This window comes from Pogoniulus pusillus, chromosome 24, assembly GCF_015220805.1.
Source record: "Pogoniulus pusillus isolate bPogPus1 chromosome 24, bPogPus1.pri, whole genome shotgun sequence".
In the NCBI taxonomy this organism is placed as follows: domain Eukaryota; kingdom Metazoa; phylum Chordata; class Aves; order Piciformes; family Lybiidae; genus Pogoniulus; species Pogoniulus pusillus.
The window spans coordinates 12,746,682-12,761,663 of NC_087287.1; the positions used below are offsets into that span (position 1 = coordinate 12,746,682).

Consider the following 14,982-nt stretch of genomic DNA (forward strand, 5'->3'; position numbering starts at 1 on the left):
GGTCTCTTGGGTTAACACAGCCCACTGTCACAATCCTCTCTCCCCCTATACAGACTGGGGGGGAAGTAACACCAACAAACCCAACTAAGGGTTAAGATAGAGTTTTACTGGAAAGGAGGTAGTCCAATGCATAATTACCTTAGCCTGTTTGCAGAAAAGTGCAACAAAGTGCACTTGCAGCCATCAGCAAACTCCCTTCACCCACAGCCCACTCAAAAGACCAACACCCCCAAAAGAACCCAGAAACTGGAAGAAGCAACCAGACCAAGAAGCCTCTCATATTACAATCTGACCTTCGAGCCCCATGGTGCTGTGCTCTAGCCAGCACTTTGATTTTGAAGCTAGCATGACAGCAGCACTGCATTGAGCATCAGCAGCAGATTCAATTCAACCCATGGCAGTAGGAAATACTGAGCCTGATTCTGTGGCTTGTCAAAAACACTCTCCTTGCTGGGATCTCAACATTCCTCATGATCTATTTACTTTCCTCAAGATTTGTCCACCAAATCTTCTGCACTGATGATAGAACTACTCCATGTGACTAGGATATGCATAAATTGATCAAATGGATTTAAAAAACCATTCAGACCAAGAAACATAACATTACAGAGCTTTGCTTGTATTGGGGATTCACCTGCACTTTTCCAAAAGCCCCCAATGTGTCTAAGTATTGTGACTCTCAAACTGATTTTCAGTCATTCTTCTGGTGGTTACAAAACCAAACCAATTTAGAGCCAGTCTACTTCATGTAATGTTAGCTTTCAACAGTTGCTCAAGTCTGCTCAAATTTCTGGTTTCAGCATCTCTTCATTCTATCGGAAGATGAAGGTCAAGTTTTAACAACCAAAACTAATATAAATTTTTGATATGAAAGATCTCAGGATGAAAATCTAACAGAGCATAATAAAAAATACTTTTTGGGAATACATCCCTGCAATGTAACTCTAAACAATGATACAGCAGATTAGTCATATTTGATAGCTAAGTATGCACCATAATACTTGATAGAAGAGTACTTTTGTAACATATGGCTCCAAAGGTAGGAAACCCATCTGCAAGCAGAAACCTAAAACATTCTCTGTTAGCTGAAACAAATACCTCCTTTGGCTCTTCCTTTCTACATTTTCTCTTCTTTTCTTTTCAAATTTCCTGAGTGGTGGTTTCCATTATGCTGCCACCAGTGTAGTTGCTTGTAGGTGAACGTTACGTATTATGGTTCAAAACTCACAGCTCAGTGTTGGCGCTTCTATTAGCTCAGAATAATAATAATTATTATCATTATTATTATTATTATTATTGCTTTCTTCCTATTTGTATCCCTTGATACTACTCATTGGTGTTACAGATCTTCGACTTTATACCTCTGACAGCTGGTGAGAACTACTAGCTGGCTGCCAGGGTGAGTCAGCAGCATGACTCTTTTGCAGCAGATTATAAAGTTACAAGCTAAAATAAAAAGTTGAAGAATGCCTGCAGGTGAAATAAAATTATAGGTGACACTTCAGCATAGAGAGCTAGCATTTCAAAGCCTTTTCAAAGTTTGGTAAGCTATTAGAGGAGGATACAGAAGAGGAGAGAGAGTACTGGTCTTACCTATATGTGCAATGAGAAACCAGTGCCTCTAAGTTGTAACTTTTCGATATGACTGTGGTTCTTTGTTGACATACTCAAAATTCTGATGTGCTTTAGAAGTGTAATTTATAGCTTGCAATAGGAAAAAAACCTGACACCACTGTTCCACAGTATTGCACATTGTAATGGAGAGTAAAACTTCTAGCTTACAGGAATAAATTTGCTGAGTTTTGCTTTCACTGTAAATGTTCTACTTCTCTGGTTAATTTTTACCAATAGTAATATCACAACTCTCAAGGGACCTTCTGTATCTGTGGGAGGTTTTGTCTTGGTATAACTTGAATCCATTTTCAAATCATTCTCTGCTCTCACATTCATAGTTAACTACTCAAATGACTGAACTCAAAAATTTGGGCTGTTACAATTCCCAGACTTTGTTCACTTGATACAGATAACAGCCAATACAGAGGGTGAAGGATGAGGGTGAGTTGGGATAGGTGTATTTCATAGCACAAAGAGGAAACAGACACAGGACAGGTGATGCAATCACCACTGTAATTTGGTAATCAAATGCTATTAATGGCTGTCTGCACGAGGGATGCATTTCCTCACTTGTAGACATTGTTCTAGCAATAAATTAAATTTAGTGATTTATAGAAAGTCAGACTTCACTTTTTCTAAGTTAAACTCTTACAGAATTCACACAATGACCAAAAGCACAAGACTAGTTTTCCTGAATTCGTTAGCTCAGCACTTCCTCAATACTCAACAATTTAACACTGTTTTTGGATACCACTGAGTGGAGCTCAAATACCAATTTAGAAAGAATTAAACCTCTCAGGATGTTGTCAGGATCCACTGCATGTTTCTAAGTGTACTACATTCACAGCCTTCAGAAGAGAGCCGTACACCTTTTGTGGTGCAAACATCCACCTTAAACGTTGCTGTTTAACCTCACCTCGGAGCAGGACAAATGACGGGCATGCCTCTCCACAAGCAGAAGCTTGAGAAAGGAGGTTTTCTTATTTCTGTACACACTGTGGTTGTGATTATCCTATCCTTGACCTCATATAATGCACTGCCATTCTTGCTTTTTCAAGATCCGAGTCTCCTTAAAGGTGCAAACTCTTCAGGGATTGCCAGGATCACTGATCTTGGCAAGACGAGTCACAACAAAAGTTAGTATCAACTACTTAGAAAACAAGAACACACACTGTCATAAATAACTGTAATGAGGTCCTCTGTAACAGGAACATCACGGATGCAAAGTATATCTAAATTTTACCTCTATAGTAATAACTCTAACCTCCTGTTTACACACATCTGAAGAGATCTTGCTGTTTCTTTACATAGCCAGCCACATGCATGGCCAAGTAAAGTTCCTCTGCACTTACATGCTTGATAGTTAAAAAGTATGGTCAAAAGAGACTCTTAAGCCCATGATGCTGAAGAAAGTTGTCTACTTCAGGATTCAAGTAGAGCTGTAGTAGAATCAATGCCCAGAAGACTGTTGGAGATGACCATCCTACTGTGGCTGTTTACACAGACATTGAGCTTTATTAAATTAAAGATTTGGAGATTTACAGGGTTGGGTTGGGTTTTTTTTTGGGGGGGGTTAAATTTTTTTTTAAACAGGATAATTGTGATAAACTCTATAAAGTAAGGCTTACAAAATAGGAAACAAGTTTCTCAGAGTAGATTTTGGTGGTTTTCAAGCAAGGTTGTGTTCTGAGATACAGAATTTCATCCTGTACTGAACATTTCAAAGCTCCCAACCACTACTAAGTAAAATAACCCATTTATGTAACTTGCTTCCTTTAGATGAATCCTTATATCCCCTTACCTTCGCTATAATACGGCAGAGATGAGCACCTTCCTGGGTAAGGCTGAATAAACTACTAATGGCCAGCTCAGTGATGTGCAAACTGTCCGACAACTCAATCTGTCTCAGCAGGTTCTATGCAACAAGGAGAAAATAAACATCACTTATCTTCAATGAAAAACATTAGTGTTAGATTTAAAAAGAGAAGACTGTGGAGAAAGTCTGGTTCACTTAATGTGCATCAACTTGCTTCTCTCTCAGAGAAAGACAAAAAGCCACAGGCAGGAGTCAGACTGAGAACCCTGTAACACATTTGGCATTGCATTTGAACAGCTGTAACCAAGAATTATTCGTACTTATATATAAATATCACTGAGTAAAAGAATAGGTATGCGTGTGAGAGCACACAATGAAGAATTCTTGAGATATTTAGTACATTATTATGGGGTTTGGCCTGGGACTGAACTAGCAATTTTAGAAGGCAACTAATTGTGTCTCAGTGCAGAATGTGTATCGCAAGGCAATAGAAGACTTCCACCTTTTTTAAAAGGAATACTATAGAAGAAACTTTTTTCAAGCTTTCTAAAGAAAAGCAACATCTGTATGAAAGGAAAAAAAAAACCCAAAACCAAACATGACTAAAGGTTTTGTTAGCAACACACTGTTCATAAATTAGATGTCTCTAATTTCTGAAACATAAAAAGGAGACATATCAGGAAAAAAACCTAAATAACAGTGAACAGTGAGCCACAAGATCCGTTTGTTTGTGCGGTAGTTTGAAGGATCCTGGGTCTCCCTTAACAAAACTATAGGGACAGAGGCCCATCCCAGGGGCATGGACCTGTTCATCCCAGGATATTGTAATATTGTTATCATATTCCCTCTTCCAGTATCACAGCTTAAAATATAGTGCCTGACTGGTCTCTCCCCTTTCTCTTCCCTGCCTTTCTTGCTGCCACTTCTACTCTCCGAGTACAGCACATGCTCTTATCTCAGGGTTCGTGGAGGAGACAGCTGGCAGGGAGTTGAGCTGTGTCATTGCAGCCGCTGAGGCCTTGTATGCCCCATCTGGGGAGGGCGGTTTCAGCCTACTCTCAGGCCAACTGAGGGGTGGAAGGGGTGAGCCAGTTTGGGCCAAGTGGGTTTTATATTTATTCTACTTGATTGCCTTTGGTATATAGGCTCTTATATATAGAATTTCTCTTTAAACCTCCAATCAGTGTGCAATATCCTCATTCTCACTCCTGGAAAAGGGTAAGGGTCATCTCTGTCCTCCAGTCCCAGGTACACTCGTGGTCCCACACTGGGGCAGTTTGAGACATTATTTGAGAGTACAAACACCTAAATCTCTTTGCAAGATATTTGAATCACTGATCATAAATTAACTGAAAATCAGGAGCTGTAATTGTAATTCTTCTCTTAATGGATGGTCTCCCTCAAGAATCAATTATTTGGAAAGATTATTTTCATAGGATCATAGAATCAACCAGGTTGGAAGAGACCTCCAAGATCATCCAGTCCCATCTAGCACCCAGCCCTGTCCAGTCAACCAGACCATGGCACTAAATGCCCCATCCAGTCTTTTCTTGAACACCTCCAGGGATGGCGACTCCACCACCTCCCTGGGCAGCCCATTCCAATGCCAATCACTCTCTCTGGCAACAATTTCCTCCTAACATCCAGCCTATACTTCCCCCAGCACGACTTGAGGCTGTGTCCCCTTGTTCTGTTGCTGGCTGTCTGGGAGAAGAGACAAACCCCACCTGGCTACAGCCTCCCTTCAGATAGCTGTGGGCAGCAATGTGGTCCTGAGCCTCCTCTTCTCCAGGCTGCACACCCCCAGCTCCCTCAGCCTCTCCTCATAGGGTTTGTGTTCCAGGCCTTTCACCAGCTTTGTCGCCCTTCTCTGGACACCTTCCAGCACCTCAACATCTCTCTTGAATTGAGGGGCCCAGAACTGGACACAGTCTTTTAAACTAGGGACTAACCTGTGCTTCCTGTGTTAAAATCAGCTCTATCAACTGGCCAAAATACTGAGCAACTGTAGTGAGTGTTTCATTAATACAAGATTTCATGGACTTCAGTATCTGTTCATCTTCAGTTTGTATGCACCTGAAAAGAAAGGATAAGGCTGAAAGATAAAAGATGCAACAGGCAACTTGTGCTGTATCAAGCTGATTGTCCCAAGCGAGCTCTGTGTAATAACAGGCATATAACTGGAATTCAACTGCTCCTGACAACACTGGGATTGTGCTGGCAGCGTCATATCACACCTCAATCAAAGCCTTGTATACACATAGTAGGCATAGTAAAGATAACAGTGAACATTAATGAATAATTTTGGGATCATAATTTACTTCAGATAGCAGGCGAAATTTTGCTGCACATTACTGTGCTCATACAGGATAACTCTGCCATTTTCCACTCTTGCTACTAGTTACAGACACTCTAGGATGTTTGCATTTCACCTGGAGCTGCACACATCCATCCATCCATCCATCCCTCACAGCCAAAGAAAGGTTTTCAGTGACTTCAGTTTCTTTAGCTTCTTTGCCATAGTTCAATGACAGCCAGATAGGAACCCCAAATGTATGTGTGTCCAGATGAGCAAAGTCCATTTACACTTGAATACCATACTCAAAGTAAAATTTGGCCTTCTATGCAGGAAGATGACATATGGCAAGTATAGAAAGTTAGTCTGACTATTCTGTAGTCAGCAATATTTGGTTTTAACTAAACAAATGAGATAGAGATGGAAAACTTTATAAATTCAATTGAAGTAACTAATACTTTCTCACTGAAATGCATTCACTTGAATTGGTAAAACATATTCCATCCACAGAGGCCACTGTAACGGAAGATATAGTTTGGCTGATTAGTGTCTCCACCCACACAGTGTGTCCCCTTTTCACCTTTACCTGTCAAACAGACAAGGAGGGAGAGGGTTGATTCAGGGCAGGCACTACCGAGATCAGAGATCTCATTAAATCAGTGCATCTCACAGTAGACTACAAAAGTAAAGTCTGATCTGTGTGGGTTTGGCAAAAAGCAGTAGCACTCAGGAAAAGTTCTTTCCTGATTATTAGATAGAGTCTTTTTTCCTGATGATTCCCTGAACTTGCACAGTGTTTAAAATAAACCAATAAAGACTGAACTGTGCTGAAGGAAACAAGATGATTTCTGTTAGACAGGGGACATGTCATGAGAAGCATTATAAAGATATTCCTATTCATCAGTCTCAGCATTCTGGAGTGCATGGAGCTACAACTGCAATTTAGTGGAATGTGTGTTTCTGTTTGGCTTACCAATACAAGGAGATGTTCATACCTGAGCATGCAGTATGACAGTTTCACAACTTAAGTTTCGACACCAGCTGGCTTCACAGAACTTGAAGGGAATCCTGTCACTGATATCAAAGTCAATCTTTTTTCCTTGATGTCTAAATGCCCTGAAAAATCCACTTCCATGCAGCTTTGTGGCTATGCCAGGCTCTTTGTACAACAGCAGATCCCATCTTCAATTTGGATGCAGCTTAGATAAAAGCAGCTCACTGTATGCTCCAGAGGTTAACATATAGAGAGCTCTCAGGGCTGCAGAGGTCTAGTTTAACCATTTCAGGGTGTTAGTAAATGAATACTTCTTAGAAAATCTACAACATAATAAATCAGCAAAATTAATATTTCAAGTAGAAAAATTAGATTACCTTTCTGTGAGTGCTGTAAATTCTGAACACTTGTCTATTAAAAGTTTTTCATACTGCAAAGAGAGAAAGGAAAGTGTTTTTAAAAGCAATATCCTGCACACAAATGCATTTTAAGTTCTTGTTTACGACAATTAGCTGAAAACCCTCTGAAAACATACTACTTCATATAGACTTTTTTTAGTTGGTTTAGTCCAGTAGTCCTCAAAACCAAAAGTTCTTTTCATAGAATTTGTCAGCATTACTAACAAAATCAGGTTTATGACAAAAAAGGATCCAAAATGAGTCAAGGATGACTCCATTATTGAAAAAGGAATTAGAAAGCCTCAGACAAAGGACCAGCATTGATACACAAGAATCATAGAATTGTCAAGGCTGGAAGGGACCTCAAGGATCATCTAGTCACAATCCCCCTGCCATGGGCAGGGACATCTCATGCTAGATCAGGCTGCTCAGAGCACCATCCAGCCTGGCCTTAATGACCTCCAGGGATTTCCTCCCAATTAAAAAAAAAAAATTAAAATTGTATAAATAACAACAAAAAAATGAAACAAGACAAACATGACAACACATAAGGCATCCTACCTGGTGCATTTCTTCTGAAGGATTCCTAGTGAATGTATTGTATTCATTTATCATAGAACGCACATGGCAGTTGACTCTTACTGTCATGCTGTGGACCCTCTGCCATCTATTCTTCTCCAGCTTTTGAGTAATCTTAGTCAACTCTGTGCTTATGATCCATGCTCTTTTTAGTAACAGCTGCAAGTTGTCACATGTGCTATATTGTGAGGAAAGGATAAGTTCATTTTGGTCATCCTTCTCAATACTGATTGGCTTTGACTGGAGAATACACATACATTCACAGTCTGTCATCAACTTTAGGTCTTCCATCCATCGCTGAACAGAGTCCATCTGAATGAACTGCATGCTAGAAGGAAGGAAGAATGAAGTAAATCAAAACACCTTTACAGTAACTACCAACAATATCATAACTGCATTCACCGATTATGTTGCAATTGACTGACAAACTGCAGCTACCTGAACAAACAATTTGCTTGCAGTAAGAGAGTGAAACACAACTTTTGGTTTTCTAATCATCTTACAACGCATATTTGTTAGAAAATTATTTGCAAAAAATAAACCAAACTTAGAGACAAATAAATAGAAGAAGTTTAGATTACATTTTGGGGGGGAAATGTTTCCTGTACAAGCATGATTTAATATGAAGGAGTAGAGTTATGGGTGTGTTTGCTTGCTTATGGGATTGTACTATCAGCTTTTCCTAGACACTCTGTCTATGAAACACTTTATAGAAAAAAAAAACACATCTTCTTGTAGCATTTCTCCACCCACACTGGCACAGCCAAACCACTAAAATGTGGTAGGTCAAACGGCAGCTCTACTGAGCTGTTCTGCTCCCCAGAGCCTTAAGGTAGAGTCGCCTAGATAATTTTCCTTATAGTGAGGCACCCAGATGCTAATTAAAACCCCCTAATCCTCACCTCAACCTTATGTACACACAGAGCCAAGTTATGTTAACATAACTGGTATTATTAACAGTGTATCTAACATGGAGATCAAGCATGGGATGTTAGATTGGAGCAAAGTTTGCATAATTGCATTCATCCTTATCTACATTGGTTTTGCAGATAGGCTATAGCTTGTGCTTTTGTTGCATTTAGATCAGAGAATAAGTTAGTGGCAATATCCTGGAAATATTCTCCCTTTTTCTGAAGCCTACCCATCCCACTTTTGCCTCCTGCATTTTCCCAGACCATCTGCAAAAAATGCAAGCTCCCAGGCTGTGGTGGAGGGGCTGCAGCCCCAAAACAGAGGCTTCTCTATGCCTCTTCGTGCCTGGACATGTTTTTCTGCCAGGACCCATGGTAGTAAACAGGTTGTGTAACACACACACACACAGTCCGTGTGTCCCTGGGGTCCGCACAGGTGATCCCCATATTTGGGAGGGTTGAGGCAAACAGCTCCTACCTATTAAGGTTTGGCTTACTGACAGCCTGATTGGTCACTTTAGATGGCCAAAAGGGGCCACGAATCTCGGCCCACAGTCTATAAAGAGGGGTGCAAAGGTGCACCATGTGTTCAGAGGTTCAGACTCAGCTCTCTGATCCACATTGCAGCTCTGACCTGCTTGCAAGGCCTAGACACAGAATCTGGCCCTCACTTGCAAACTCACTGAGGCTCAGCCCTCTTGCATTGATCTCAAGGTGAAGTTAAGCTGTCTGCGTACTCTTTAGGAGCAGAGCACATTCACGCCTGCACTTGATACGTATGGGGAGCCGATAGCCCCTAAGCCGAGAGCCAGCTGAACATACTGGCCTGCTATCTCGATTTGTCTAAGGAGCTCAGTCTCCCAGCAGCCTGGCACACACTGCATGCCCGCTGATATAGCCTGGAGAATCAGGACAGCAGACCTTCTAGATTGTCTGCAAACCCACAAACACAGCCTGCTAGCTGTGAAAGGACCGTGCCAGAAGCTGCACAGACAAATCCTTCTCCTGGACCTGGAATCCTGCCAGCTGACCATCCCTGGACACGCAGCATCCAGAAGACCAGCAGCATCGAGGCAGAGACCACTTCACACCAGAAGATTACAGAAAACCTGTTTACCCCAGAGACTGGGAAGATTTATCATTCTCCTTGCAAGTCGGGAAAGATTCCAGCCTCACAATGACCCGAACACTGGGCACAGACTATGACACAATCCTGGGAGGGTGATTAATGATTAATAATTAAAGGCAATACATCTAAGTAAGCTTTGATTCTTCTGTAGTATAAGTTATCTCTGCCTTAAAACAGATGCAGTTTCAGCCCCTGCTGCGCAAACAGCAGAGTTGTTAAGAGGCATTAAGCCTGAGGGAAATCTCTCTCTGTCTATAGTTGGTAATTTAACAATTATTAATCAAATCTCTGTGTATATACATATCATATCCAAATTGTTGTCATAATCTTGCACAAAAGAACTATTCAGTGGTTGGGGGTGGCACAAATTTGTAAATATTAATTTTAATAAATATTTTTATAAAAAAGTAACACCGCCTCAAATTAATTTCTCACTTCCCCCTACTAAGGGAGGAATAGAGAAATCCCCCTCCACAACACAGGCATAGAAAGTTTTCAATTTTGTATGTCTAAAATAGTATCTGCTGAATTTATAAACACAGGCATGGCCAGTAAATTGAAGATTTATATACACAACATATTTCCAAAAGGGGCACTGTACTTAGCATGAATTTCAGATTATTGATCTACAATAGAAAATTGGTTTTTTTTTTCCTGAGAGTTTTCAGAATTTGAAGACCCAGACTTAATTTTTGGTATGTCAACATAAAATACTAGTATCTCTTGCTCTAGTGAAAGATAGATTGATACTAAGGGAGTCTGACAAAGTGAGTATGAAAGGTAAGGAAAGAATTAAATGAAGTGAAAGCAAGAGAAACTTGGCTTAGTTATTTTTCCCAAGCTTCAGTTAGTATTCTCCCACTACTCTGACCATGTAGTGAATTGCTGTCTACCTTCTGAACACATGTTGCAGTCCTGCATGATGCTATACCAGAAAGGACTGGAAGAAAGGTTGCATTATATCCCTCATTCTGCTGAATTTTCATGGCTCAGCATCACAGCAGTGATGTGCTGTGCTTTCATCTAAAGCATTGCTGTTCAAAGTAAATCTGCAACAACAGTAAAGATGCTAAGGATGATCTTGTACTTCCATTTATACACCAGGTGAACTCAAGAAATCTCCTTCCAGACTACTGAAGGAATATTCCACAAGTGATGAAAATTTATGAATGTACATATGAAAAGGAGGCTCACCTCAAGTACAATTTCATATAAATCAACAGCAAAGAAGATACAAGAGATCATTTTCATTGATCGAATCCCCCTTTTCATCATATACCATGAAACTACTTTTAATTGTAAACTTTACAGGCTGCTGCTATTTAAGGTCTTTTTTCTCCCCATTCAGCTTTGAATATTGTGTAATTGAATTTCATTATTGATTGTGGCTTGCTTTCTGCCTGCTGTGTATAGCCACTTCATTGCCTTTTTGGATCTGAAGCCAGGTCTCCTAATAAACAAAAATAACAACTGTAGAAGTTTGAGACATGATTTATAACGATGTACACAGTTCACATGCAGTTCAGGATAAACTCATAACATAGAGTAATGTATTTTTCATTTCTGAAGTGCACTATGATGGTTGCTGAAATTTGTTTAGTAAGTGCAAAAAAGAAATTCCTAAATTACAAATTCAAACAGGAAAAAAAAAAAAGACTAGAATGGAAAGCTAGCAAGAAAAAATAAAACCAAAAAAGTTTTTATTTCCTCTAATTGCAAAAGCTTATCTTCATTCCGAGGAGAAGAAAAGGATGGTGGAGTAGTACAAATTAAAGATAAGGATGTATGTCAAAGAAATAGTCCTTGTTTGTCTCTGTTTCTATTGATTGCCACAAGCACAGCTGTAGATTTTAAGATTTTCTGTGACTGAAACTGTATTCCTTAACTTGCAGCATCAGCACAAACATCATTCACCTTGCAGACAGAACCACAGAAAGTTCTCCACACTGTATCAGCTCTTCCAGCCTGTTATCCTCTAAAATACACATCATGATTTCTCAGGTACAATACACAAATGAATGCACTTCATCTCTATCTCCCTGTATTCAGATAAAATCTTACTAAGCCTTCAGCAGATTAATTTGTGGACTACTTATATATATATAAACAGGGAAAGCAAAACTGTGATTGTTCCTAATTACTCACAAGGAATCATATTCCAAACAGTATTTACTGAACTCCAAAAACAAGCTGTAAGTGTCCATTTTATCTCCCCATTACTAAAACAAATAAAAATTCACACCTACAAAATAAAAACAGCCATAATGAGTCAGATAAAAAAGAAAAGGGGAAAAAAAAAAAACAAACACAAAACTCAACAACAACCAAACGTACCAAAGGGGAAAAAAAAAAAGTAAATCTGTCTAGCCCATTATCCTGCTCCTAACATGGCCATTAGGAGATGCATAAGGGAAGATCATAAGAGGCATGGCAAAAGCTGAACAACCCCTCCTTCCATCTTCTGGCAATTAGTGGTTTAGGAACTTCCTAAGGCAGAAGTTGTGTCTGAGCAGGATGTTTTCACAATTCATGAAACAACAGTAGCCATTAATCCTTTTTTGAACTCAGTGAAACTTTTGGCCTTTACAACATCTAGTGGCATTGTCTTCTATTGCTTATTTTTTGTATGAAAACAGTGTTTCTTGTTTGACTTAAACTTGCTGTCTGGACATATTAACAGAAGCTCTTTAGCTCTTGTATGCTGAGATTCTGAAATGATCGTTCTGCATTCACCTTCCTTGTGCAATTCATTCCTTTATTTGCTCTACCACATCTTCCCTCAGTTATCTCTCTTCCAAGGCAGACAATCGGTCTGCCACCACATCTGAGTGATTCCACTCCTTTGATCCTCCACTTACTCTACTCTTCTTTTCAAAAGCCTTTTGCAGTTTTTCTGTGTTCTAAGATATGACGATAAAACCAGAATGCAATATCTGAGATTCAAGTAAATTACAGATTTATACATTTGAATTACATTTTCTGCACTGCTCCTATTTTCCAAGAAGTCACAACATTGAATTTCTCTTTTACATCTTTTCCAGAGATCTGCTTCATCTTTACTTCCCAAAAATATATTTATTTTGATTCCACGAGTGACAACACACAATTTAGAGTTTACCATTCTGTATGTATGATGAAAATGACTGGTCCTCAGTTCCCTTCACCTCCTCACATGCACTACTTTATGTTCATTAACATATAATTTTTTCTGGCATTTTACATTTCTGACACTGAGTATTATGAGACTTTGCATTTTCACATTATTTTAAATTGGCCTGAAGAGTTTTGCGTCAGTAGGAAGTGTTGTCCTGCTATTAGGACTGTTTTGCAGGTTGTTAAATACATTAGGCAAGACTGATTCAAGTATATGAGACCTTACTGGTGTCATTTTCTCCATCTGTTTCACCGAGCAACAATAGCTGGGCAACTGGCAGAGATCCTGGTGTATATTCATAGTAGTTCCCCAACAGTTAGAAAGCCTGAATTTAGTATGTCATGGCATATTGACAAAAAAGCAATTTATCTTGACTCTGCACTATAAAAGCAGCATTTCATGCAAAAATAGCAGTAAAAATAATTCAATGCAAAATAAAAATTCGATAGAAAGTCTCCAGCATTTCTTCAAAGTCATTCTGTTTTAATTGAGGTTGTAAAATATTTGATGAAGTTTTCAAGAGCATGCCTCTGAATATGAGTAACTATTTGAACACTGAATTCTAGTGTGCTGGCCAAAAGCCAATCTCTTAAAAATGGTGTTGTTTTGACAAAATCATTTGATGCCACTAGCTGGGACCAGTTGAGAGCAACAGGACATTGAAAGTGCATTGCTTCAAGACGCTCAGACCCTGATTTCATAGAGACATTTCTGCACCATACAACACATTGCAAGGCAAAGGTCATCCTGCAGAAAGACCCACACTAAAAAAAAAACAAACCCTCCAATTTTCAGCCCCTGTATATTCGGAGCTCTGTTACCAGCATTTCTCTGGTTTGCTGTTTTCTGTCATCCAGCAAGCAGGCCATTACCAAATGAATCATAAGATCTTTAAGGTAGACAAGATGGATTGTCATCTAAAGGATTGCTCTGTCTAGAGTTGGTACTAGATGGATACAAAAGAGAAGAATGACTAAGTAAATAATTTGTTTAAAACTTACAATTTGGACCTTGCTTCTACAATTTTACAGCCAGTGCATGCACTTCTTTTTTGAATTGTAAATGTTATTATGAAAGAGTTTTACCTCCATTTTAGTACCGAGTTTCATTAGGTGCAAAAGTTTCATGTTTTATAACATTGTGTTGAAGTCTGAACTGATCAATTCACACAAATAATTCCAATGGTTGTATTTATAAAGTGTAAAGATTTCTGCTCAAATTATGCTTTTGAGGCTTCTTAGCCTATTTATCCCTTCTCACCTATTAGGACAGATTTATCACCAGTCCTAATGAGAGGATTTAATACAGCTTCCAGATAAACCTATGGAGAAAGTCATTGCCAAGTCTTACAATTGGGCAAAAATTTATTATTCTAATTAGTAGTAGGTAATTAATTGGCAACAAACAACTTCTTGACTGGATTTAGGCTTCTCTTTAGCCACAAATCATCTCTATTTTTTTTTCTAATTCATCTTATTAAAATTATTAATAGGTACCAAATATACCCAGGGCCAATTTCTACATCAATACAACGGACGGCCGAAGTCAGATCTCGGTGAGAAGATTTAGTCATTGAGATAGGTCTTATTTATCACCAGCCTATGAAACTTAGAACTAAGCATTTGTGGTCAGGCTGCTGCATCTTATGCATTCACCACTATAGAAACGACTGTAGGAGAAATAAAAACATTATAAACACTTGGAATGTAGAAGGTGTGATGTGTAAATTGACTATACTTCATCACACCTATTTAAAAGGCCACATCAATCATTTAGTGTTAAGTGCTGCACCAATGCTCTTCTCAGATCTTTATATTTTTCTGAGAAATCCTCACAGTAAGTTGCCTCTCTGCAAATGTCTGGAAATACTGTGCCATCTTGGAATTACTGGCACACTACAGAACATAAGGAAGATAGAACAGAAAAATTACAGACCCATTCATCTTGCTGAGCAGCTTATCTAAAAACTAGGATAACCCGATTACAGATTAATTTTCTTTATGTGGGTAGAGTTTAAGTAGAGCCAAGTCAAAAGACAAAATAACTGTTTCAAACTGGTTTTCTGGATTTTTCCTTTATGCCCTAAACACT

The 14,982-nt window shown here is 39.1% G+C and overlaps 1 protein-coding gene across 10 annotated transcripts in view; it reads right to left on the bottom strand.

The window, feature by feature from the left end:
* Positions 1 to 14,982, bottom strand: part of INSC (INSC spindle orientation adaptor protein) — a 109,073-nt gene that overhangs the window by 40,695 nt on the left and 53,396 nt on the right. For all 10 annotated transcript variants that reach the window (XR_010306746.1, XR_010306747.1, XM_064163650.1 and 7 more), the window contains 4 exons: positions 7,680 to 8,025; positions 7,098 to 7,150; positions 5,383 to 5,506; positions 3,416 to 3,529 (listed from right to left, as the gene is read on the bottom strand). Coding sequence is in view for 8 of the 10 variants with exons in the window: in XM_064163650.1 (XP_064019720.1) it covers positions 3,416 to 3,529; positions 5,383 to 5,506; positions 7,098 to 7,150; positions 7,680 to 8,025 (637 nt within the window). In the remaining 2 variants the exon portion in view is untranslated. The remainder of the gene's footprint in view (positions 1 to 3,415; positions 3,530 to 5,382; positions 5,507 to 7,097; positions 7,151 to 7,679; positions 8,026 to 14,982) is intronic.